General features: G+C 41.0%; 1 protein-coding gene across 2 annotated transcripts in view; it reads right to left on the bottom strand.

The window, feature by feature from the left end:
- The window catches only part of PKHD1 (PKHD1 ciliary IPT domain containing fibrocystin/polyductin), a 457,080-nt gene that overhangs the window by 354,106 nt on the left and 77,627 nt on the right, over positions 1 to 25,347 (bottom strand). For both annotated transcript variants that reach the window (XM_070360807.1, XM_070360808.1), the window contains 3 exons: positions 23,188 to 23,331; positions 16,622 to 16,841; positions 9,147 to 9,297 (listed from right to left, as the gene is read on the bottom strand). In XM_070360807.1, coding sequence (XP_070216908.1) covers positions 9,147 to 9,297; positions 16,622 to 16,841; positions 23,188 to 23,331 — 515 coding nt within the window. The remainder of the gene's footprint in view (positions 1 to 9,146; positions 9,298 to 16,621; positions 16,842 to 23,187; positions 23,332 to 25,347) is intronic.

Here is a 25,347-nt window from a genome sequence, read left to right as displayed (position 1 = left end):
ATTAGCCTTCAATTAAAATAAATAAATTAATTTTTTAAAAAGAAGAAATATTCTCAAAAAAATATAGAACATCCAAATGATGGAATACTATGCAACCCCTGAAAAACTGTAAAATTATTTAATAATATCAAAATTTTACAAAATATTTAAGATGAAATGTGGATTATAAAAATGTTTTATATTTAAAAATATTCTCATTTAAAAATTTGCCTGGCGACAGTGTTCATGTGTGTCTTTCTGAGTGATAGGATTATAGAAATTTTATGTGATTTTCAGATCAGATCAGATCAGTCGCTCAGTCGTGTCCGACTCTTTGCGACCCCATGAATCACAGCACACCAGGTCTCCCTGTCCATCACCAACTCCCAGAGTTTACTCAGACTCACGTCCATCGAGTCAATGATGCCATCCAGCCATCTCATCCTCTGTCGTCCCCTTCTCCTCTTTTATATCTCTAATAAAAACAAATTGTTTTGTATGCAGAAAAAAAAAAAAAAGGAAAAACTCTGGAAAATCAGTTAAACACCCATTCATCTTGGGAAGTGACTACCACTTAATTATTAGGCCCTAAGCTTAACAACCAGCTCAACCCTACTTCCAAAAACATCTCTTGAAAAAGCATACAGCCTGAGGATAAACACTGAATAAAAGAGATGATTTAAAGGGAAGAAAGGAAGACGGGGGAGAAAAAAACAAAAGAGGAGAGGGGGGAAAAAAGTGAGGGGGAGTTAGGGGATAGAAGAGAAGAGAAGGGAAAGTAATAGAAGAGAAGAGAGAAAAGAGTGGGGAAAAAAGAAAAGGAAAGGAAATAAGACCAAAAGGAGGGGAAAAGAAAGGAGACAAAAGTGGGAAAGTGCTATGGGGTTTCAGTAACAGAAGAAACAAAATCATTAGGGAATAGAAAGCAGTTTTTCAAATTAGCCTTTAATTAGGTACACACATTATTTTTATAAATGTAAAATCTGTCACATCACTGTTTTGCATCAATTTTCTAGGAGAATGTCCTTAAGCCGAAATTAGGGATTAAATTAAGCAGAGGGGCCTTACTTTTTTTAACAGCAATCCAGGCATTGAAGTGCATTTTAAAATATAAATATTTCTAAAATAAATGGCAGTGATTCAACCAGCTAACATCAGGAGCACATGAAATTTATTTTGTAGTCACTAGAAGAATGAACACAACCAAGCGACTGAGCACACACACACACACACACAAGAATGAATAGGGTGAGACACCTGCAGAGATTCTGTCTAGTCAAATCACGTAATATCCTTAAAGATCCCCGCTTGAATCAAAGTGCCTTGAACATAAGAAACCATTTCTTTCAGGTCACCACAGTTGCCTTAAGTAGAACTCCCTGTGCTATTATACAGCATGTTCCCAAGGAAGTCCAAAGGGACATGTGGCTGATTTATTTTGCTGTATAGTAGAAAATAACACTACATTGTAAAGCAACTATGCTCCAATGAAAACTAATTTTTTTTAATGACCTTATACATAAAGTACATTAAAATACCAAAAAAAAAAGAAAGAAAGAAAAGAAACCATCCCTAGTGCCAATGATATCGAGGTGAGTATGGGCATGAGAAAGGCACTGGCTGCCCACCCTCAATCTTCATCTGTCCTTTCTCTTCCTACTTGTGATCTGCACCAGCTGCTGTGTTTACTCACCACTCACTTACTCTTTATCCCCACAAAATCTGGTTTTCCTCCCCATCGATACTATCCTGCAGCCTCAAGCATCACTCAGATAAGATCAGATCAGATCAGTCGCTCAGTCGTGTCCGACTCTTTGCGACCCCATGAATCACAGCACGCCAGGCCTCCCTGTCCCTCACCAACTCCCAGAGTTCACTCAGACTCATGTCCATCGAGTCAGTGATGCCATCCAGCCATCTCATCCTCTGTCGTCCCCTTCTCCTCTTGCCCCCAATCCCTCCCAGCATTAGGGTCTTTTCCAATGAGTCAACTCTTCGCATGAGGTGGCCAAAGTACTGGAGTTTCAGCTTTAGCATCATTCCTTCCAAAGAAATCCCAGGGCTGATCTCCTTTAGAATGGACTGGTTGGATCTCCTTGTGACTCCCTGAAAGTCACAATTGAGTGACTTTCAAGTTTTTTGGATCTGTGAGACTGTATTTTATCAAATTTGGGAAACATTTGGCCATTATCTCATTAAATATTTTTCTCTCCCTCTCACCTCCACTTCCATTTCCATGCTTCCTACCTACAAAAGCAGCCCTGAGCTCCAGCTTCCGATGACCCCCCAGTGTTGCTGTATCTCTCTGCTTGAGGTTTCTCTCCCTAATGCTGTGTCTAGAATAGTGTCCCCAGACAGAAAGCTGCTTGCTCTCCTTGTGTGTTTCCCTTCTCTCAAGGATCACAGCCTTGTGTCTATTATCCAAAGCCTGAAATATATTCTAACTAGTTTTACAGTCATGTACAGCAGATGAAAGTGAAGTGGAAGTGAAAGTCTCTCACTTGTGTCCGACTCTTTGCAACTTCATGGACTATACAGTCCATGGAATTCTCCAGGCCAGAATACTGCAGTGGGAGCTATTCCCTTCCCCAGGGGATCTTCCCAACCCAGGGACTGAACCCAGGTCTCCCACATTGCAGGCAGATTCTTTACCGACTGAACCACCAGGGAAACCCAGCAGGTGGGTAAGTCTAAAACATCACTCTCCTGTGGCCAAAACCAGAAGTCTGTCTGTTCACATTTAAGAGCAATGCACTAAAAATTGAAGTGGACAGTTTGTGTAAGTGGGATGTCATGAGGCTTCCAAATGTCCAAATCCATGGGTCTTTAGCTCCAAAAAAAAAGTATCTTCCAATCTTCTTTCTGGAAAGAATAGAATTTGAATTACCAGGATACTGGAGCTGGGGGCAAAAAAAAAAAAAGAATTTTGTAGGGGGTTGGGAGAGATTGACCTCTCTTTAAGAGTAAACAATGTTCCAACTTGGAAATCTTGTATTCTCCATCCCCTCCTCCTCTGTGCTGGACAGTTCAGGTCAGTTCAGTCGCTCAGTTGTGTCCAACTCTTTGCGACCCCATGGACCACAGCACACAAGGCCTCACTGTCCATCACCAACTCCCGGAGTTTACTCAAACTCATGTCCACTGAGTCAGTGATGCCATCCAACCATCTCATCCTCTTTCATCCCCTTCTCCTCCTGCTTTCAATCTTTCCCAGCATCAGGGTCTTTTCAAATGAGTCAGTTCTTCACATCAGGTGGCCAAAGTATTGCAGTTTCAGCTTCAACATCAGTCCTTCCAATGAACACTCAGGACTGATCTCCTTTAGGATGGACTGGTTGGATCTCCTGGCAGTCCAAGGGACTCTCAAGAGTCTTCTCTAACACAACAGTTCAAAAGCATCAATTCTTGGGCGCTCAGCTTTCTTTATAATCCAACTCTCACATCCATACATGACTACTGGAAAAACCATAGCCTTGACTAGACAGATCTCTGTTGGCAAAGTAAAGTCTCTGCTTTTCAATATGCTGCCTAGATTGGTCATAACTTTCCTTCCAAGGAGTAAGTTTCTTTTAATTTCATGGCTACAGTCACCATGTTCAGTGATTTTGGAGACCCCCCAAAAATAAAGTCAGCCACTGTTTCCACTGTTTCCCCATCTATTTGCCATGAAGTGATGGAACCGGATGCCATGATCCTAGTTTTCTGAATGTTGAGCTTTAAGCCAACGTTTTCACTCTCCTCTTTCACTTTCATCAAAAGGCTCTTTAGTTCCTCTTCACTTTCTGCCATAAGGGTGGTGTCATCTGCATATCTGAGGTTATTGATATTTCTCCCAGCAATCTTGATTCCAGCTTGTGCTTCATCCAGCCCAGCGTTTCTCATGATGTACTCTGCATATAAGTTAAATAAGCAGGGTGACAATATACAGGCTTGACATACTCCTTTTCCTATTTGGAAACTAATAGGTTCCATCAAGCACCTAATTAATACCTCACTAATTCAGTATGTCCATCAATTATGTCTCTGCTTCCTGGAGGAAGGAGTGGTAAGTAGATGTCTGATTGGGTCTGCCAGCAGTACTGTCCTGGGCTCTAGCTACTCTTTATAGAGATTTCAAACAACCCCTCCAGACTCTTGTCCATTTCCTGATACCTGTGTGTGTGTGTGTGTGTGTGTATGTGCGCATGCACAAGCGCGCATGCACAAGCGCGCTTAGTCACTCAGTCGTGTCTGACTCATTGCCATCCCATGAACTATAGCCTGCTGGGCTCCTCTGTCGATAGGATTCTCCAGGCAAGAATACTGGAATGGGTTGCCGTGCCCTCCTCCAGGGAATCTTCCTAACCCAGGGATCAAACCCAAGTCCCCCACGTGGCAGGCAGATTCTTTATCATCTGAGCCACGAGGGAAGCCCAAGAATACTGGAGTGGGTAGCCTATCCCTTCTCCAAGGATCTTCCTGACCCAGGAAATGAACTGGGGTTCCCTGCATTGCAGGCGGATTCTTTACAAGCTAGGGAAGCTAGCTTCCCTTGAGTTACTAGGGAAGCTCCTTCCTGGTACCTAAATTTATCTAAATCCAAAGCTCTTCTAGGGTCCAGTGGGGCAAACTGTCCTGTTTTTTATCTAAATGTCCCTTTGCAGGAACTTCATTTTTATGTTCCTATTCCCCATGAATTCATCCACGTTCCCCATATACTTTCCATCTTGACATGGTGTGCTTGTGTTACAAAAATCTCCCCACTTAATCAAGAAGGGTGCTTATGCCTCTGTTTTTTGTCCTCCTTTTATTATTTATTTTTTGTCCTCCTCCTTGACACAGGAGGTCCCTTCCTCTGTTTGGTTAAGAGTCCATTCTTAACTATATTAAGCTTCACAGTCATATTTCTAACCGTTTTTCTCTGGTTTTGCTATTTTCAGGTTCTTCGTTCACTAGTTTCTTATTCCTCATTCCATCTTCTTGGATTCGTTTTATGGCTTGCCAGAGCATTTCATTTTTCAGAGAGTGCACAGGGTGATAAACTTTCTAAATTGTGTATAACATATATGTCTTTATTTTGTTTCTATTCCAAATAGTGTTGTACAGGGTATAGGATGCTAGGTTTAAAATCACCTGCCAGATAACTTTAACAGCACTGTTTCTGACTTCTTTTTCCACTGATGTGGCAGATCAGATGTTCACAGAAACCTCTTCAAGTTAGCACAACGGAAATTGCTGGGTGAAACATCTGGCTGAGTGGAGGAAAAGTAAAGGGATTCCTCGGAGGCAGAAATGAGAAGAACGTGGCTTTCCCCACCCTTTTCTTCCTTCTCTCCCTGAGTCTGTCCTGGAATCTCAGAGTCGCCTTGGGTTGGGCCAAGTTTAAAAAAGAAACTGATAACCCACAAAGGACCACACCCATCTCCTGTCCCCAAGAAAATAATCCCTCTTTGCTTTGTGAATCACTCTTAAGACTTCATCTTGAGAGCCACAGAGCCACCACGGGGACAGAGACAAAGAGAGAGAGGGAAAAGTGAGGGAAAAGGCCCTAGTAGTTCTCCCAAGCAATTCTTTCCTTAGTCACTCTGATACCTGCCCTGCCGGACTCTCAAGTTTAGAATTTCTCTGGGAACTCCACTGAAAAGTATAGTGGACTCTTTTTATCAGTTTTCTCTAAACTGATTTTGTATCATGTTTATTCTGCTCTGATTTCTCTACCCATCCAATGCAACCCACGCTTTATCCTTGAAGAATTCTTCAAAACTGCTGGTTGTTTTATGGCACCTTATTGCGTTTTGCAGCAACATTTTAGATGTTGGGTTTTTTTTTCCTGATATCTTTTCTCTTGTTTTGATGTACCATAGCAATACAATATTTTCTGAAGAAGAGAAAAATGTACCTATGCTAAAATGGAAAGATGACCATGACGCATGCATTCATTTATAAATCCATTTGTCCGTTCAATAAACTTTAAGAGGATTTGCTGTGTATTAGACATCGTTCAAAGCTTTGGGAAACAGAAGCAACAAAACAAAGTGCCTCTTTTCAGGAGCTGATATCCTAGACTGTCAATAGGTTTTTTTAAAATGCAAGTTGAAGAACAATATTAATGACACAATAACACCTGTGTGTGCAAATGGGTATATCTATACCTGTGTGTGTGTGCCTTCTTTCAGATGGAATCTTCAGGGGATGCAATTAGAGAAGGAACATGTGAGAAGGTTTCTTTTACCTGTTTTTATTTTAATTTATATTAAAATAAAATATTTTATTTTATTGTCCATTTGTACAATTGATTCAGGCTTAGTTCTAGATACTTTGGACAAACCAGTGAACAAAGCAGACAAACACTCTGCCTCCTTGGAGATCATATTCTAGCAAGAAAAGTCAGACACTAAACAATAAATAAACAGAATGTGTTTATTTTATGTAATAACATATTACCTTACATATGTTAGCAGGTGAGAAGGTCTAGGGGGAAAAAAATGGAACAGACAAAGGAAAATTGCCAGTAAGACACATGGAGTAAGCAGCACTGGGTTGTAACTTTAAATAGGGTGGGAAGGACAGACTTCATTCAGGAAGTAGCATTTCAGCAAAATATTCAAGTGGAGTGGGAAAAGGGAAAGGAGAAGGATGCTCAACATCACCAATTATTAGAGAAATGTAGATCAAAAGTACAATGAGGTGTCACCTCACGCTGGTTAGAATGGCCATCAAAAAATCTACAAATAATAAACACTGGAGAGGGTAGATAGAAAAGAGAACTCTCCTACACTGTTAGTGGGAATGTATTGATAAATTGGTGTAGCCACTATGGATAACAGTATGGAAGTTCTTTAAAAAAACTAGAAATTAAATTGCCACATGATCCAGCAGTCCTGCTCCAGATAAATCCAGAAAAAATTAAAACTCTAATTCAAAAAGATATATGCAGCCCAATGTTCATACCAGCACTGTTTATAATAGCCAAGACATGGAAGCAACCTGAATGTCCATCAACAGATGAACAAATAAAAAAAAATGTGGTGTATATATATATATATATATAAACACACACACATAATGGAATATTAACCATAAAAAGGAATGAAATAATGCCATTCACAGCAACATGGATGGATCTAGAGATGATCACACTAAGCGAAGTTAGTCAGACAGGAAAGCCAAATATTTTATGATATCACTTACATGTAGAATCTAAAATGATACAATGACCTTATTTATAAAACAGAAACAGACTCATGGACACTGAAAACAAACTGATGGTTACCAAAGAGGGAGGCAGGAAGATAAATATTTAAAGATGACAGACATCTAATCCTCAAAAAAAAATTCAAAGTTAGTCTTTGAGATGATAGAAAATTCAAAGAAATCTAAGTGAAATGATCTGGTCAAAGCAGTGAACACTGCAGAGAAATGATCCTATTTCATTTTCTTGCACTGAAACTAGCAAACAGCACGGCCAAGAACAGCCAACACGGGACATTGACTGTGTGTGAGATGCAATTCACAGCAGCTCGCACACTAGAATCCTCACATCAACCCTATCAGGCAGGTACCATTATTATCCCCACTTTACAGACGAGAAAACTGATGCACAGAGGGGCTAAGTTGCCGGAAGTCCCCCAGGGAGCAACGGATGTGTTCCAGCCCCAGCAGTCCAACTCAAAGCCCACTCCTCACTCCTGTGCTACCTGCCTCTTCCTCTCTGTCACCACATTTGTTCAGATGAGCAGACCAACAACCCAGCTTATTTCCCGAGGCAGAAACAGAGGCCCAGAAAGTCTTAAGGATTGCTCAGTGTCCCAGAGCTAGTCTTCAGCCCACAGTTCTCTTTCTACATTTCGAGACTAATTCAGCAGGCTCGCTCACTACCGTAAACCTCTGAGACACCACTGCCAGCCAACTGCTGAGAAGGGGCACTGGCGTGAAGAGGAGGCTGTTATTAGGGGACCATAGTGCTGCAGATGAAGAATTAAAGCTGTTGATGCAATGAAGCATTGAAAGGAAGAGGTGCATTCTGCGGAGGAGGGGGGGCGGCAGGCAGACACAATGAAGGAGGAAGTAACAGCCCGTACAACCACCTGAAGGTTCAGGAAAGGGGCATGAGAAGCCTGGGAAGAGGGAGGTTGGACAGGGAGATCCTGGGGGGCTGGGTGAGGGGGAGATGAGAAGGCAGACAGGGAACAGAAAAATCACGTTACTTATCATAGCATGCATTTTCAGCACCAGCCCAGAAGTTAGAGAAAACCACGCCTCACGAACCCAGGAAGCACAGTTTGGGATTGCAAAGCCTTCATCTGAGCAACATTTACAAGATCTACGACCCTGTGTGGCACTTAATAGGCACTCAGTAAAGGTTTGTCTCAATAAAAGAGACAAAAGAGGAAGATCTGAGGATTGCTTTCATAAAGAGAAAGACACCTAAGGGAGTAGGTGCTCAATAAATATTATTTTTTATCTGTGTACCATGAGCAGCCCGGAGAGTCGTAAAAGATTATCTGATATATTTCCAAAGAGCGCTTCGCCTCTGATTTCAATTTTCAAAAATTCTCTGGGAGGCTGTGGAATTTCTCACTGGGGACTTTTAAGAACACCTTCTTACAAGAGCCCCTTGGAGGGGTGGCTAAGATGATGTAAAACGGATAGATGAAGGAGGGAGGCTGGGCCAGATGACCCTGCAGACCTTTTCCCTCTTTGGTCCTCATTTCCATGTCATCCTCTCAGAAGTGGAAGTTTCCACTCTGTTTGTTTTGTACGGCACACACACGAACGGGACAGGCCAGCAGACACTGTCATCCCACCAAATGAAGATGGCTGAGTGATTTGGAAACCTTCCAGAAGCGCCTGGTTGAATTGTAGGCCATTTATTTCATGGAGAAATAAACCACAGAGAGCTTCTTTCAAACATGCTCATGGAAAGCAGGACAAAATGCTGAGATTATCTGCTCAGAATTTGCTTTAAAAGAGCCCAGGCAGCACTCATTTATTTTTGAGAAAATATATGATTAACCATAGCTAACTATGAATTCAGATGCTGTGCATTAGACCAGCTCCTCAAAGTTTGAGAGCATTTAATATTATATATCGCTGCCATTTGGGCTAAATTGTTTTTTTAATGTACACAATATTACAAATTTAATTTGAGCTGTTTGAATCAGTCTGTAAAAAAGATTTGATTATACCTGAGTGTTCTGGCCCCGGCTTTTCCGTATCTCAGTAATCTTGGCGGTAATTGGCTGATTAGGCGTCTCACACTCCATCTTTGCCTCAGTTTCCATGGTAATGGTACAGGAGCTATTATAGATGAGAACTTCATCTCTTTCCACTTTAGGGCTGAAACGAGAGGGGAGGTTAAATGGGGTGTCATCAATCTTAATGAAATGCAATTATTTTTACTCTTATTAATCATTGCAAGCCATTAGCTTGTGGCAACTACAGGCCACCATTTGTCAAATTTTGCAAATTTCTGTAATTTTGTTTCCATTCTTTTATTGTTTATTTGTTTTCCCTTTATCTGCGCACCCTGCAATGAAAATGCACATGGTAAATATCTTTCACTGAGGCCTTTCTCTTTTCCAGATCTATCAGGAACATTTAGCAAAAGCTTCTCCAAGCCCAACCGAATAAGCAATACACAGATAATACTTCCAGTTTCAAAAATGGAAGCAAATGTTGGGGAAAAAAATTTCTTTTTTTCTTTACCCCTTCTCTCTTCCTGTTCTTACACTCTGTTTGGGGAGTGAATTGCTAAATGCCCCCAGGGCAGATGGAGAAATTGGAAAACCCACACAACTGGCTAACTGGTCCCTAATTCCAACTGTGAAAAAATGAGCTCATTTAGGCTTTCAATTCCCTCTCCCCAGCTGATGGCAATGAGTCTCTGTTGCTAGCAGTGGAACATTAACTTAGTAAATTAATTAAACTTACTTAACAGCCCAGACTAAGGAGATTCGATATATGTGCCAGTTATACTACCAGCCACTTGCTTTAAAAGTCCTCTTGCTTTAAGGAGAGAAGCCAGAGTGGATTCAAAATGAAAAACAGCAGTGTAGCATTACAGAAAGTCTAAAAATATGTGGTCCAGAGGAAACGAGACCATGGAGTTTGCAGGGTATGGCCCCCAACAGGTGTGATATTTGCTTGAGAATAATCCTGGCTTTAGGCATTGTTGCAACTAGCTCCTAGATGATTAGTTATAATAATGCATGATGTTTTACATTTTTTAACAATTTCATATGTATGATCTCATTTCAGCCAGTAAAGTACGTAGAGGCATAAGAAAAGTGTAACCCAAAGAGACCTGAGGATTTGCATAAAGTCAAACATGAAAAGTATGTCAGCTCCAAGATGAGGCTGCAGGGCTCCCAACTCCTAGAGCAGTACCCCTAAGTTTTGAGATGGAGCATCACAGCCAAGATGGCTGATCCCATGGGAAGACCAGAATTGGTGATGAAGAGGGCAAAAGGTCACTGAGAAACTATCATGTCGAACCATATTTTTTTCAAATCAATGTCAAAAATGGTTTCCCCCACACTTTGTTAGAAGTAATGAGCAGGATAACTATTACACCTACTTAATCTCCTCGTCTTCAGGCTAGAATATTCTCAGCTCCATATCCATCCAAGACGTGACTCCCATACCCACTATCTTCTGGACCTACCGTACAGTGTCAATATTTTAACATCGTGCACCCCAGTTTGGCTGACCTTTGAGGCTGTGGTCTCCCGTTACCTAGGCTCTCCTCACCATGGCACTTAATACTGTATTTATTTTGTAGCCCCCCAAGCTTAAACTGGAGAAGGAAATGGCAACCCACTCCAGTACTCTTGCCTGGAGAATTCCATGGACAGAGGAGTCTGGCGGGCTATAGTCCAGGGGGTTGCAGTCAGACACAACTAAGTGACTAACTTTCACTTTCAAGCTTAAATTAAGATGACAGTGAACTTGAAGTCTCAGAGCCACGACAATTTTCTGAGGAGTATTAGCATGCAGAGTTGAGGCTGGGAAGCTGACCAACTAGATTCAAATCCCTAAACAGATATCTACCATCCATCTGACATTGTGAAAACATGACTCTCTAAGCTTTGGTTTATAAAGCATGTTTATAAAATGAAATTACTAGTCATAAAAAATGTGTTTTCAAGAGGTATTGGGGCATAAACCAACACAATATTGTAAAGCAATTACCCTCCAATTAAGTTGAATATATTTAAATAAAATAAGGTATTGGGGGATGGAGCAAAATGAAGCCAACAAACGGATCTGTACAGAATCTGGCACTTGGAAGTGGCTGATAAAGTCAGCCATTGTTAGTTTTGAGTGGTAGGGACGTTGGTGGTATTATTGTTGAAATGCCAATGTGGGAATTTACATTCATTGTAAATTGTTCTAGGTCATCTCACTAATGTGGACCCAATGCTCAGATACATTTGGAATCTGAGCCTGTAATGTAGCTACTGAGCCATCATCCAGTGGGTAGACAGAGCCACACCATTTGCTCCTGGAGTGTTGGCTGCACTCAAAGCTTCAGTAAAGAAAAGAAAACCAACTTAACTTCTAAATTAAAATATGATGTAATGTTTAGATACCTATGGAAATATGAGGAAGTAGAACGCAAAATTCACCTTCCAAGTGAAACACCTGACTTCAAAGCAACTCTATGTTTGTGCCAGGGCACTTCGGGCTTTGCAGGGAGACCCTTTCTTTTGCTACTAGAGGTGGGAGTACAGGAGTGGGTAGAATAGTTTAACAGAATAGTAGTTTCGCCACTACCATTGTAAATCTCTTCTAACGTCACCAGAGAGGAAACGAATTTGGTTTCCCACCCCATCCTATTCCTTGTGAATCGGTTCCCAGATTGTTACTTCTATTTCTGAAGTAATCACAAACCATCTGATTAATAATTCATTCTGGAATTTTGTCAGGGATAATACAAGCCTAGCTTTCTACATTTCCAGAATTCCCCTTGTTTTGCTTTTTAGGCAAGAGAAAGAATATTTGCTGTCACCTCTGCCTGTTCTGTGCCCTGCTCTCACATTCATTTCCCCCTGTGGATCTTCACTCGTATGAGCAGGGTTTTTGCACTCAGTATAGGATGATCTCGGATACCAAGGGAGAAGCAACCAACTTCCTTTACAACCTTTGTTGGTCATGAGCTTCTACCTCCTAATGAGCCTTCGTCTACCCTTTCTAGTTTCTTCAAAAGCAAATGTCAGAGTAAAAAAGGGGTAAGTTGCCCTGCCCTCCTTCCACCTGCCTGTAGCAATGCCCTCCAGTTCCCAGTGGATTGTTCCATTTCACAATGGAACAATTGTGAAATGTTCCATTGTGACTCCACTAGTGACTCCAGAAGCATGATATGTATCACTTGCCATCGGAAGGTCACTCCGGCTGACAGAGTCCTAGACCAACTAAACAAAGCCTGTTCCTTCAGCAAGTCCTCCAATAGCTGGTCCCCCAGCAGAAGGTCCTGCTGGTATCTGTCAATGTTGTAGCAAGGATTGCTGTGGCTTTCCAAACCATTCCAGGAGGAGACAGCTTGCTCCCCACAGTCTCAGACACATGTCAGAAGAAGCAGATGTCATGTTGGGGCCACTGATCTTCCTGGGAAAGACCAGTGATCATGGTGTGGAAGGGCCCACCTCCTCCCCACCTCTGTGAAGTCAGGCATAGGCCAGCCCACCATAGCACCCCTGACTCTGCCTCCCATCGTCCTGGGTCTCCAGGCTGCTTCCCACTCTGTGTGCCTGCATGTGCTTCCCAATAAAAGAATAAAGTGAAAAATATCATGTTCTTCTTGCTCTAAAAGAGTTAAAACCCCTTTCTGCTCCTTAGCCTTTTTCACAACTTTTAGCTCATTATTTCTTTTCTCTTTTCCTTTCTGATTATCTGACTAGAATACTTTTCATTAAAAAGCCATCACCAAGATGAGCAGAGACACCAGGATATCAACAATAGACTAACATTTGCAAAATTTCAAAGTTTCTTAATAATTACTATGCCATGTTTTCTTCCACAATCATCCTATGAATTAAGGAATGCAACTGGCTAGATTTAAATATAGACATATGCATATGTAGAGAAATACACAGCTAGATTATATAGTGGGCATGTGTATACACATGCACACAAATATTTATTTTGACAGAATGTGGAAAGAATATTTGGTCCACATGGTGGTAGAGAGTTCTAGAGCCTAAGTTTCCTGAGTCCTGACCTATTTCTCTTTCAGTTGGTCTGATCAGACCCAAAGGTAAGCAGGTAATCTCCTTGTACTCGCTCTCTAGGGGAGGCAATAAAAACACAGGCTGTCATTCTGTCTCCCTCACTTAGCCTGAAATTGCTTCTTCTGTCTCATCTCCTGGACCTGCACAGCCCAGCCAAGCCTCTTGCTGCTGATGCTGACAACATAGCATCATGCTAAGTACACCATTAGTCAGAAGCCTTGGGTTCTAGCCCCAATACCACCAAGGCTTGACAGTGTGATTTTAGAAAGATACTTAGTCTGTTCTTAGAATATAATCCAAACTCCTTACTATGGCCTTCAAGGTCTTCCTGCCTCCCCGAGCTCATCTTTAGCCACTTTATTTTCTTCCTACACTATTCCTGCCCTTCTGACCTCTAACAGTTCATGAAACTTGATGAGTCATTTGTACTTGCTGCACCCACTATCTGACTCTCCATAATGACACTTGTCTTTAGCTCAGCTTAAAAGACACCTTTTCTGAAAAGTCTCCTCTGAGCCAAGCCAGGGATCCCAACCCTGAGCATATATCTGGAAAAAAACTATAATTCTAAAAGATACACGTTCCCCAGTGTTCACTGAAGCACTATTTACAATAGCCAAGACATGGAAGCAAACTCAGTATCCATCAACAAATGAGTGGATAAAGAAGATGTGGTACATACATACAATGGGATGTTACTTAGCCATAAAAAATAATGAAATAATGCCATTTTCAACAACTTAGATGGACCTAGAAATTATCATACTAAATGAGGTAAGCCAAAAGACAAATATCATAATCATATTTCTTATATGTGGAATCTAAAAAAAAATGATATGAATGAACTTACTGACAAAACAGAAATAGACCTACAGACATAGAAAAAGAACTTACTGTTACTAAAGGGGAAAGAGGGGTAGAGAGAGAGAAATCAGGAGTTTAGGATTAACGTATAAACACAACTATATACAAAATAGATGACCAACAAGGACCTCCTGTATAGCACAGGGAACTTTACTCAATATCTTAAAATAATCTAAAAGAGAAAAGAATCTGAAAAGAATATATTATATATATATATATATATATATATATATATATATATATGAATCACTTGGCTGTATACCTGAAAGTAACACAGTATTGTGAATCAAATATACAATTTGATTACAAATTTTCAGTTGTAAAAATAATTTTTTAAAAATAGCCTTTACTGTTTTCTATCACTCTATAGCCCTTAGCACAACACATGACCAGCTTGTTTATTGTCTAGCCCCCTCCTGACCCTTACAAGTAGGCACTTTGCATCCTATTCATTATTGAATCACCAGCTTCTGATAACTAGAGCATAGTAAACATTTGATAAATACTGGATAGATGGATGGGTAGATGGACAAATCAGGCATATTTTTGCTGCAGATATGAATATCTGCCTTTGCCAAATGACATCAAATTTATAGTGGTAGTGGCTGGCTGAGGAGTAAACCATTTGATGAAATGGATCCCTTGTAAAGATCCTGGAAAATAGTTCCATGGGCTCACAATCTTAAGAGGAACAAGGTAAGCCATTTAGCACATGATTTTCCTAACTCCCCTTGTATAATTTATAATGTGTTTTCTGATTAAGAAATTAGTACATAGTCACTGAAAAAATTACATAAAAACTCAATGATGAAAGCAAATATGATCAGTCCTCCAGCCCCATAGGGCTAGGCACCCTCAGTGTTTTGGAATACTTCCTTCTAGTCTTTTCCCAAATACTTGTCATATATGCCTACAGACGCAGGTACTATAAACACTTTCAGGATTACATTGATGCAATATTTTATAACCTGCACATTTCACTCCTTAATATATTGTAAGCATTTCTCTGTCTGGTTAAATATTATCCATCATGATTTTTCAAGGTTTCTTAGTATAAACACTTACTTCATTTCAGCTTTTTTGTTGTTGTTTTTATACCTAAAACTTCAAAGACTATAGTTTTTCATAAATATTACATATTTCTAACTGCTTTCTTAAAATCTTGAAAGTGAAATTGCTGAATTAGAATATGAAGAATTATAAGGTTATTAGTGTATATTGCAAATGATATTCATAGATAAGGACATAGTTTTTAGTAGGGTCTGAGGCTCAGTGGTAAAGAACCTGCCTGCAAGTGTAGGAGACACGGGTTTGACCCCTGGGTCGGGAAGATTCCCTGGATAAGAAAATGGCAACCCATTGCAGTACTCTTGCCTGGGAATCCCTTGGACAGAGGAGCTGAAGGACTATAGTCCATGGGATTTCAAAGAGTCGGACACAACTGAGTGAATGAGCACAGGGCTCAGCTGCCCTCAGCCACCTCCTAGAGAGAAGAGCATAGAAGAACTCCAAAGAATAGCTTAGGGACCGAAATAAAGTTATCTAATTCTGGGGAGCCAGGACCAGCTGACATACACTTGGTCCCCAGCGTCAGCATGCTGAGATCCAGTCTTCCCTGAGCACCAGCTGCAGCCCCATTTCTGATGAGCCCTAAGCAAGCTTTTCCCCTCTAGTCCAGGTAACAACCTTAAGGAGGCCCTTTCTTCCTCTCACTAAATCCAAACTCCTGGTGGCAAATTCACTCTAAACACGGACTGTCCCAGGACATCAGAAAGTCCAACTGCTGTGAAAAAGGCTGGTTCTTGTTGTTCCTCTGGGTAGTCGGTCTTAGTTTTATTTTTTAATGAGGAAATAGGCCTTCATTGAATAATTGGATGTAACCACTCTTGATAAGAAATAAAGAAGGACACTGGGCCACGTTCAGCACTAAAACATCATACTTCATAGAACAGGAGCTGCTTGTGAAAATGAAGTCCATGTAGAGCAACCGACATGGCCACACTTTTTAAAAAATTTGTTTAGAAAAGGTGATTTTTACCCAGAAAGTTGTGGTATTTGTTTTTTAAGTTCAAAAAAAAAAAATCCTTATAAGCTTATAACTTCTAAATCCAAAATCTACAGTCCTGCCTGTACACCCCCACTTCTTTTGAATAAACATTGTACAATCTGCTGGATTTCTCTACGACTTTTTCTCATACTTGTGAATCTGTTTGGAAAGAAAAGAAAAAGGAGAGGGGAAAAGAGCCTTCTGTTTTTCATAATGTCTAATCTTTTTCCCCATTGGCATTCACCAGATGTTGCTTCGGATCGGAAGATAAATATTAAAATCTAAGCAAGAACAAAGCGGGCTGTTTACTGGGCAGATTTTTCAGATGTTCTCTTGAACACTTGAAAAGACAGGAGACGCTTTGATATGCAGGCTGGCTGGAATCCACAATGGAACAGTCCCTCCGACAACAGCATTGGCCCCAGGGCCATGTCCACCCAACATGGAGTTCCTGATGATTCCATCAATCCACTGGCCACGCATTTGTGTGCAAAGTCAGGGAGGGAGAGGACTGAGTTACCTGATGAAGAGGCCTGAGAACGATGGAAGGATAGACTCTGTCCAATGATCTCGTGCCAAGAGGCATCGGGAACTTTCTTCACAGATGTAGAAGTAAGGCCACGATTCCGGCAGGCTCTCTGTCCCCACAGTGATGATCAAATCACAGTGCACATAGCTGCAGCTGGCGGTCTCGCAGTCCTCCTCCTCAGGCCTCAGGTCACACAGGGAAGCTAAGGACACTGCAGGAAACAGTCACCGCTGGTTTAGGTGATAACCACAGAGAGAACTGAAGGCCTCACATTGTTTCATCAACCAAGCCCATGTGCTGTACTTTGACCAACAGGAAAATAAACTTCCTCGTTTACTCTTCTTAAAAATCAGAAAAACAAACATCATACATTAATGCATCAGTGGAATCTTGAAAAATGATACAGGTGAACCTATTAGCAGGGCAGGAATAGAGACACAGATGTAGAAAATGGATATAATGGACATGTGGACATCAGGGTAGGGGAGGGGAGGGTGGGTTGAACTGAGCAATTAGGATTGCCATATATACACTACCATGTGTAAAACAGACAGCTAGTGGGAACCTGTTGTATAACACAGGGAGCTCAGTTCTGTGCTCTGTGATTACCTAGATAGATGGGATGGGAAGGAGGCGCAGTGGGACGGAGGTTCAAGAGGGAAGGGATATATATACACATATAGCTGATTCCCAGGTGGCACTAGCGGTAAAGAACCTACCTGCCAATGCAGGAGACATAAGAGACTTGGGTTCGATCCCTGGGTAAAGAAGATCCCCTGGAGTAGGAAACGGCAACCCACTCCAGCATTCTTGCCTGGAAAATCCCACGGATAGAGGAGCCTGGTGGGCTACGTCCAGAGAGTTGCAAAAAGTCAGACATGACTAAAGCGACTTAACACGCCTAGCCGATCTATGTTATTATACAGCAGAAACTCACACAGCGTGATAAAGCAAGTACGTGCTGTGCTGTGCTTAGTTGCTCAGTCGTGTCTGATTTGTGACCCCGTGGACTGTAGCCCACCGGGCTCCTCTATCCATGTGGATTCCCCACGCAAGAATACTGGAGTGGGTTGCCATGCCCTCCTCCAGGGGATCTTCCCTACCCAGGATCGAACCCAGGTCTCCCACATTGCAGGTGGATTCTTTACCATCTGAGCCACCAGGGAAGCCCGTGAATACTGGAGTGGGTAGCCTCTCTCTTCTCCAGGGAATCTTCCCGACCCAGAAATTGAAGTGGAGTCTCCTGCGTTACAGGCAGATTTTTTAACCAGCTGAGCTACCAGGGAAGCCCAAAGCAACTATACCCCCAAAAATAAATAACACATGTCCGTGTATGAAAAAAAACACCACAATATTGTAATTATCCTCTAATAAAATACATTAATTTTTAAATGTATTAGATATACATAATATATACAGAAGGATATAAATCATGTTTTTGTAAAATATAAATCATCCAAGTAAAAAAAACTCATGTGAATGTACCACAGGATCAGCCAACATAAAGTCTAACACCAGCACGATGCTCGCCAATTGACGCGCTCCTGGCCAAGTCTACCACTCTCCTCCTCATTCTCGGAAACAGCCACTAGACAGAAGGTGGCTGCCTTTTACCTCCTTTTGAACTTTAGAAAGTTATACGTGGCATAATATTCTTAGACCTGCTTTCTTCACTCCACATTATGTTTCCAAGATTTAGCCATATTATCACACATAACTGCTGTTCCATTGTTTTCATTGCTCTTCAACACTGCTTTGAGTGAAAGTACTACAATATATTTGCCTACTCTGTCACCAATGGACTTTGGGGAATTTCCCAGCTTTTGCCACTACAAATATGTGATGCATTTTCTCTAGAGGATATGTCTCTAAGAAAATTGTTTGTGCCATTTTACTTTCCTATCTTTATGGGTTCCCAGTAATGCACATAATTGCCAGCACTTGAGATTATCAGACTTAATTTTGGTCAGTCCAGTGAGTATACAAAAGCATTTCATTGTGACCTTAATTTGCATTTTCATCATTATTTTTTAGGTTGAACAGCTTTTTGTATATTTAGTAATAACTCCTATTTTCTCTTCTATGAACTTCCCGTGTAGGTCACTCGCCCCTTTGTTCTACTGGAATGCTTATCTTTTCCTTACTGATTTGTGCCATTTTAAATTCTGAGTGCTAATCCTAAAGAAGTTACATGCTTATTAACACCTTCCCCAGGTTTGTGGCTAGACTTCCCATTATTTTTATGGGATCTCTTGATTAACTGAAGTTCTTGATTTTCATACAGAGAGTTCGATTAACATTTCATAAAGAAGAAAAGCAATGATTTGAAGCTCTCTGACCCTGAGACCATTTCTTCCCAGGTCACGAGACCCAGTGTAAAAAGCATCACCAAGGCAGACTGGCAATAACCTTTAACAGGAGGATGAACAAGTCTGCCATTTCCTACTTTCTTTGGAGTAGGAAATGACAACCCACTCCAGTGTTCTTGCCTGGAGAATCCTACGGACAGAGGAGCCTGGCAGGCTAGAGCCCACCGGATTGCAAAGAGCTGGACATGACCAAGCAACTAAGCACGAACACATCTCTACGTGAGATGGTTTGGGAACACCTCTGCCTGAAAACCTTAATCAAATAGAAAAAAAAAAGCAAATTTTCTCTAGTCTTCTACCTCAGGAGGTAGCCTGTTCACTCAGGTACAGAACATGCGTTATCAAGGACTATGAGTTTGAAGCTAAGACACCTGCCCATATCACATGACTGCATGCAGCAAGGGATGAGGCAAGTACACAAGAGGGTTTGCCTTTACTCATTCACACAAAAATAGTTACTATTTTTGCTGGTACATTCTGAAGCACCTGACACATCGTAGGTTCTGTGACTGTGTTTCCAAAGAATTAGAGCAGTTAAAACGTCTGGAAAGTAAGACTCTCACATGGACAGAGGAAATATGAGAACTTTCCAGTTAGTAAGCCCTAGGGCAAATAAAAACAGGCTTAACACCTATAAAGTAATGAACTCATTACGGGTGATTAGGTGGATGCAAATTGACAAGGTGGATTATGATAAATGCCCAGAGCTGGGGATCGGAATCCAGGAATTTTACTCAATTTTACTCAAGGTTCTGCCACGAAATAGCTGTGCAACCTTAATCACTTTAGGTTTTCGCACCTCACAGAAAAAATCAGTTTCCATGAAGAAGTCATATTGTATAAGTCAAGATATAAATGCAGGAAACCAAAAGATCAAATATCTTGCTGATTTTAAACAGAGTGTTAAACTGACAAGGTGCTATAACAACCTATCATATGCAAAAGTAAAAGTCTTCTTTCATTAGAAGTATAATTTGAGGGAAAAGTGAAGATGTGTGTGTGTGTGCTGTCTCTTCAGTCGTGTCCAACTCTTTGTACCCCTATGGACTGTAACCCGCCAGCCTCCTCTGACCATGAGATTCTCCAGTCAAGAATTCTGGAGTGGGTTGCCATGCCCTCTGCCAGGGGATCTTCCCGATCCAGGGATCGAACACAGGCCTCTTGCCATCTCCTGCATCACGGGCAGATTCTTTACTGCTGAGCCACTGGAGAAGCCCCAAAGTAAAGACAAAAGACCCCAAAGCAGCAAAAGGACTTTTTTAAAAGCTTCATCTTTAAAAAAAAATTTATTGAGGTATAGTTGATTTACAGTACTATATTAGTTTCAAGGATACAGCATAGTGATTCCATATTTCTAGAGTCTCAGAAGAGAAACGCCAAAATGTTTACTGATACAGCAGTTCCCAAAGTTGTGCGTTTCTAACAGACTCCCAGGTGCTGCTACTGTTGCTGCTCCAGTAATAATAATTTTTTTCAATAATCCTTCCATAATAATATAATCCTCAATAATAAAATCATTGAGAAGCATTATGTTAAAAGAACTGAAATTATTCAGCTTTCCCAAGGGCTTTCCAACTGATTAAGGTGAAAAAAATAGAGTGGGGAGCATTAGGTAAAAGGGCAGATTTCTCTGGAAAGAGTAACTGTGGAACCACTTGAGGGGGTTACTGCTGTGAAAGTGCCCACTAAAAAAATCTTTTAAAGTATAGCAGATTCTTAACTAACTTGATTCTGTACAGTCCTTTCTTAAGGAAGGGTAATTATTAGTAGTTTTTAAGAATTTCTGAGATACATCCCTCTGACAGTTTGATGTCCATTATAGACCTACTTCTTGGGGGAAAAAATACATAATCATAGTCATAAAATATTTTTTTCAATTTCAGAGATTCATAGAATCTCCAACTTCCATCTTGGATCTTCCGTAAGAAACCAATGGAGTAGGATTTCATAAGTTCCTCCCCATCTTTAGACATCTTTTAAAAGACTTATTTTTTAATGAAAAAGGAAAAGTCAAATTATCCATTTCTCTGGAATAAATGAGCAGCCCTTGCACAATCAATGAGTGTTTGCTGACACCTAGTGGTAAGCGTAAGAGTCACAGCTTCTCACTCGTTTTCCTCAAAATATCAAGAAATTTTGAAGTCTTTTTATAAATTTAACCAAATCTCATTAAATATAATTATTTTATTCTTCTCCTATGAGTTATGAAACTCCCAATAAAACACAAATTCTCTAACCTTGACTTCATGGTTTTTAAGTTTGTACTTCTGGTTGTCTTGAAACAATAGCAAGGGGTTGACTGATTTAAACAGTGTATATGTGAAAGCCACACCTTCCCCCAGAAAAAAAAAAAAAAACTGTAGCAGCATTTATTAAATATTAGGACCTAGAAATGGTTGATTCTATGCTTCCCTGGTGACTGGGAGGGTAAAGAATGCTCCAGCAATGTAGGAGACCCAGGTTTGATCCCTGGTTCGGGAAGATCCCCTGGAGAAGGGAGTGGCTATCCACTCCAGTATTCTTGTCTGGTGAATACCATAGACAGAGGAGACTAGCAGGCTACAGTCCAGGGGTCACAATGAGTGGAACACGTCTGAGCAACTAACAGTTTATGTTTCCACCATTTCCCAATTCCCTTATTTATTCTTTCATCAAACATTGATTTTGCATGTCCCCTAAGCCAGGACAGTTCTTTGCATAGGAGTGAGAGCAGAGAAACAGATATATTAACTTAAATTTTCTACCATATCCTAAATATCCTACTGCAGAGTCTTAAGTAGAATAATACTCTCTTCTATAATGTTCTGCTTATACACATGATGATAATAAGACCCTCAGATTCTGGTATTTTAAACAAGGGTTATTTCTCCTCCCCCAACTTTTCCCCCTCCTCTCCTTCCTCCTTCTGGTCTAAGACGATCCAGTGTAAACTGCCATCACAATAGTATTATACATCATGAAATTTTTGTCCAAGTTCAGATGAAGCGATGCTTTTATCACTATAAGTCTTTTACCCACAGTCAAGTTGCAAACACATAAATTAGGAATGTAACTTAAAGCATTACACAGAAAACATGAGGGTAAATGGTTTTTAAGTGCACAGGTACAAGATGTATGACTATGCAAATAAGATAATCAGGTGGTTTAGCTGACCCTGTAGTGATTAATGGCAATTTCATCCCTGAAACATTCTTTTTCTGAAGCTCAGTGGGCAGTTAGTATGCGTTGTGAGCTTCATGGGAAAATCAAGCCTTGCACTTTGCATTCTAACCCCCTCACCCCACAAAGACATAGCTTCCCATGCCATATTTTACAAAACTTAAAGGGCTTCCCAGGTGGTTCAGGGGTAAAGAATCTGCCTGCCAATGCAGGAAATGCAGGTTCAATCCCGGGAAGATCACCGGAAGAAGGAAACAGCAGCCCATCCTAGTATTCTTTCCTGGAATATCCCACAGACAGAGGAGCCTGGCGGGCTACAGTCCATAGGGTCGCAAAGAATTGGACATGACTTAGCGACTAGAGAGCAACAAACTACAACAAAGTTTAAAGCAATGAGAGATCATGGTTATTTTACTGAGTTACGGCTCAGATAATTACCTGGACTTTACAGAATAAAAGGATAATGTCAACATTGACCCTTTTGCCTATAATAAGATTCAGGACCTGAGCACACTAATGTGCAAGACATTTCCAGCCGGATGATGTAATCCCTTCGCTAGTACTTCCAGTAGGCAGACATTTCCAGCAGCCCCACCTCAGGAGACCAAGAGACTATTTTCTCCCTGATGCTATGCTGCCATTGAAACTAGTATTCACAACTCAGAATCACTTTCCCTGTCATCACAGAACTGCTGTCAAAAATATGTGATAAATTTTTTGCTGTTATTAATACGACAAAAAAAGCTATTATGAGTCATCTTAATAGGCGGTCCTCAGTGCTAACTATCACTTTACATGGGGATCAGAGAAAACTTTTTCCATAGGAACAAACAGAAAAATTGAGTCAATATTGGTGATGGACAGGGAGGCCTGGCGTGCTGTGATTCATGGGATCGCAAAGAATCGGACCTGACTGAGCGACTGAACTGAACTGAACTGAGAGCATGAATTACCAAAAAGATGCAGTTAACCAAAGTATGCTAATTTCACACCTACTCTTTATAAAACAAATCTGGTGTTTTTACTGACCATCGAGGGGCAGAACCAAGCAGCTGAAGGCAGACACCGTCGCATTAGCCAAGACTTGGCAGGGAGCACCACACACGGCAGCTGAGATGTTCCCGGGAGAAAATCCTGCTCCAAACACGTGCACGAGCCTCCCGCCTAGGCGGCCTTTAAAGACAAAATGAGGAGTTTACCATCACAGAGGCAAATCTTTTTTTTTTCTCAAAATTCAAACCTATGCTTTCTTGCTGCCCACCCTTCTTTCCATGCCTAATGGAGTCCACACAATTGGCCTGAGATCCCTGATTTTTTCAGTTTCCTCTCACTAAGATCTGAGCTCTGAAGCCCGTTCTGTCAAACCCCAGTCATACTCAACAACCTATGAAAAGTGTCATATGATTCTTATGTATGAAAATAATGCTTGTTTATAGTTTATAAACTTTTTATACAGGAGAGTACAAAATGAAAGTAAAACTTCCCTTACCTACTCATCTCACTCCCCAGAAAAAGACATATCTAGTTTCTTGTGAAGCCTTTAGGATTTTCTAAAGCATATAGACTATTTTACTACAAACTGATCATTCTATACATAGCATTCTACGACTTGTTTTTTTTTAATTAGAAATGCAGCATAAACATCTTTCCAAGTCTCTCTCTCTATATATATATAGAGAGAGAGAGACATCCAGCTCTTCATTTTAATAGACACTTAGAATTCCATTATATGATTATGCCCTAATTTACTGAGCAATTTTCCTGTTGATTGCTGAAAGTAAAAGTGAAAGTCACTCAGTCCTGTCTGACTCTTTGTGACCCGATGGACTATACAGTCCATGGAATTCTCCAGTCCAGAATACTGGAGTGAGTAGCCTTCCCCTTCTCCAGGGGATCTTCCCAACCCAGAGATTGAACCCAGGCCTCCCACATTGCAGGAGGATTCTTTACTAGCTGAGCCCCCAGGGAAGCCCAAGAATACTGAAGTGGGTGGCCTATCCTTCTCCAGGGGATCTTCGCAACCCAGGAATCGAACCTGGGTCTCCTGCATTGCAGGCATATTCTTTACCAACTGAGCTATCAGGAATAGTTCCATAATTTCTCCCCTTTTGCTGCAATTAAAAGTGCTGCAATGGACTATACACTTATATGAATAAAAATGATGCAAACTCTTAGACGTGGAATTACTAGGTCAACAGAAAAGGAAATTTTTAGTTTGGAAAGATATGGCCATATTTCTCTCCAAAATAATGTTGCCCTGGTTTACACTTCTACCGGCCATGTAGGAAGTATGCCTATCCAATAGGTAAAGTCAAGACAATATGTTTTGCTTCAGTATGAGAACCAATAAAGGAAAATGCCAGTTGAAATCTCTAGTCCATGCTGAGATTCCAGCTTCTCCCACCTTCATGTCAAGTCTAGGTGGTACTTACACAGCCACCTGACCAAGTTTTTGCCTGGGTACATTCTTACCCCTGCTCTCTTGCCTAAAAATCATGGATTCTTAGAGAGTTGAAAGGGGAACTAGGGAGGAAAAACCAGCCCCAACCTTTTATCAAATAAGAATGCTGAGGCTTAAAAAAGTTACCCAGCTAACATAGTAACAGACTTAGAAACAAGCCCCAATCCCTATAGTATCTCACCCAGCTGAGGACAGACACATTTGTTCCAAAAAATGGATTGGTACTTCTTCCATCTAAGACCCTACTCCATGACTTCTAAACTTTCTGCATTACAATCACATTTGAACTATCTTAAGTGTGTTCTTTGGAAGGAATGATGCTAAAGCTGCAACTCCAGTACTTTGGCCACCTCATGCAAAGAGTTGACTCATTGGAAAAGACTCTGATGCTGGGAAGGATTGGGGGCAGGAGGAGAAGGGGACGACAGAGGATGAGATGGCTGGATGGCATCACTGACTCGATGGATGTGAGTTTGAGTGAGCTCCAGGAGTTGGTGATGGACAGGGAGGCCTGGCGTGCTGCAATTCATGGGGTCAAAAAAAGTCAGACACGACTGAGCAACTGAACTGAACTGAACTGAAGTGTGTTTATGTGCTAAGTCACTTCAGTTGTGTCTGACTCTTTAAAACCCCATGGACTGTAACCCACCAGGCTCCTCTGTCCATAGGGTTCTCCAGACAAAAATACTGGAGTGGGTTGCCATGCCTCCTCCAGGGGATCTTCCCCA

The sequence above is a fragment of the Bos mutus genome, chromosome 23 (genome assembly GCF_027580195.1).
Source record: "Bos mutus isolate GX-2022 chromosome 23, NWIPB_WYAK_1.1, whole genome shotgun sequence".
Classification (NCBI taxonomy): Eukaryota; Metazoa; Chordata; class Mammalia; order Artiodactyla; family Bovidae; genus Bos; species Bos mutus.
Note: the sequence above shows the minus strand (reverse complement) of the source record. Positions and strands in the feature narration are given on the sequence as shown.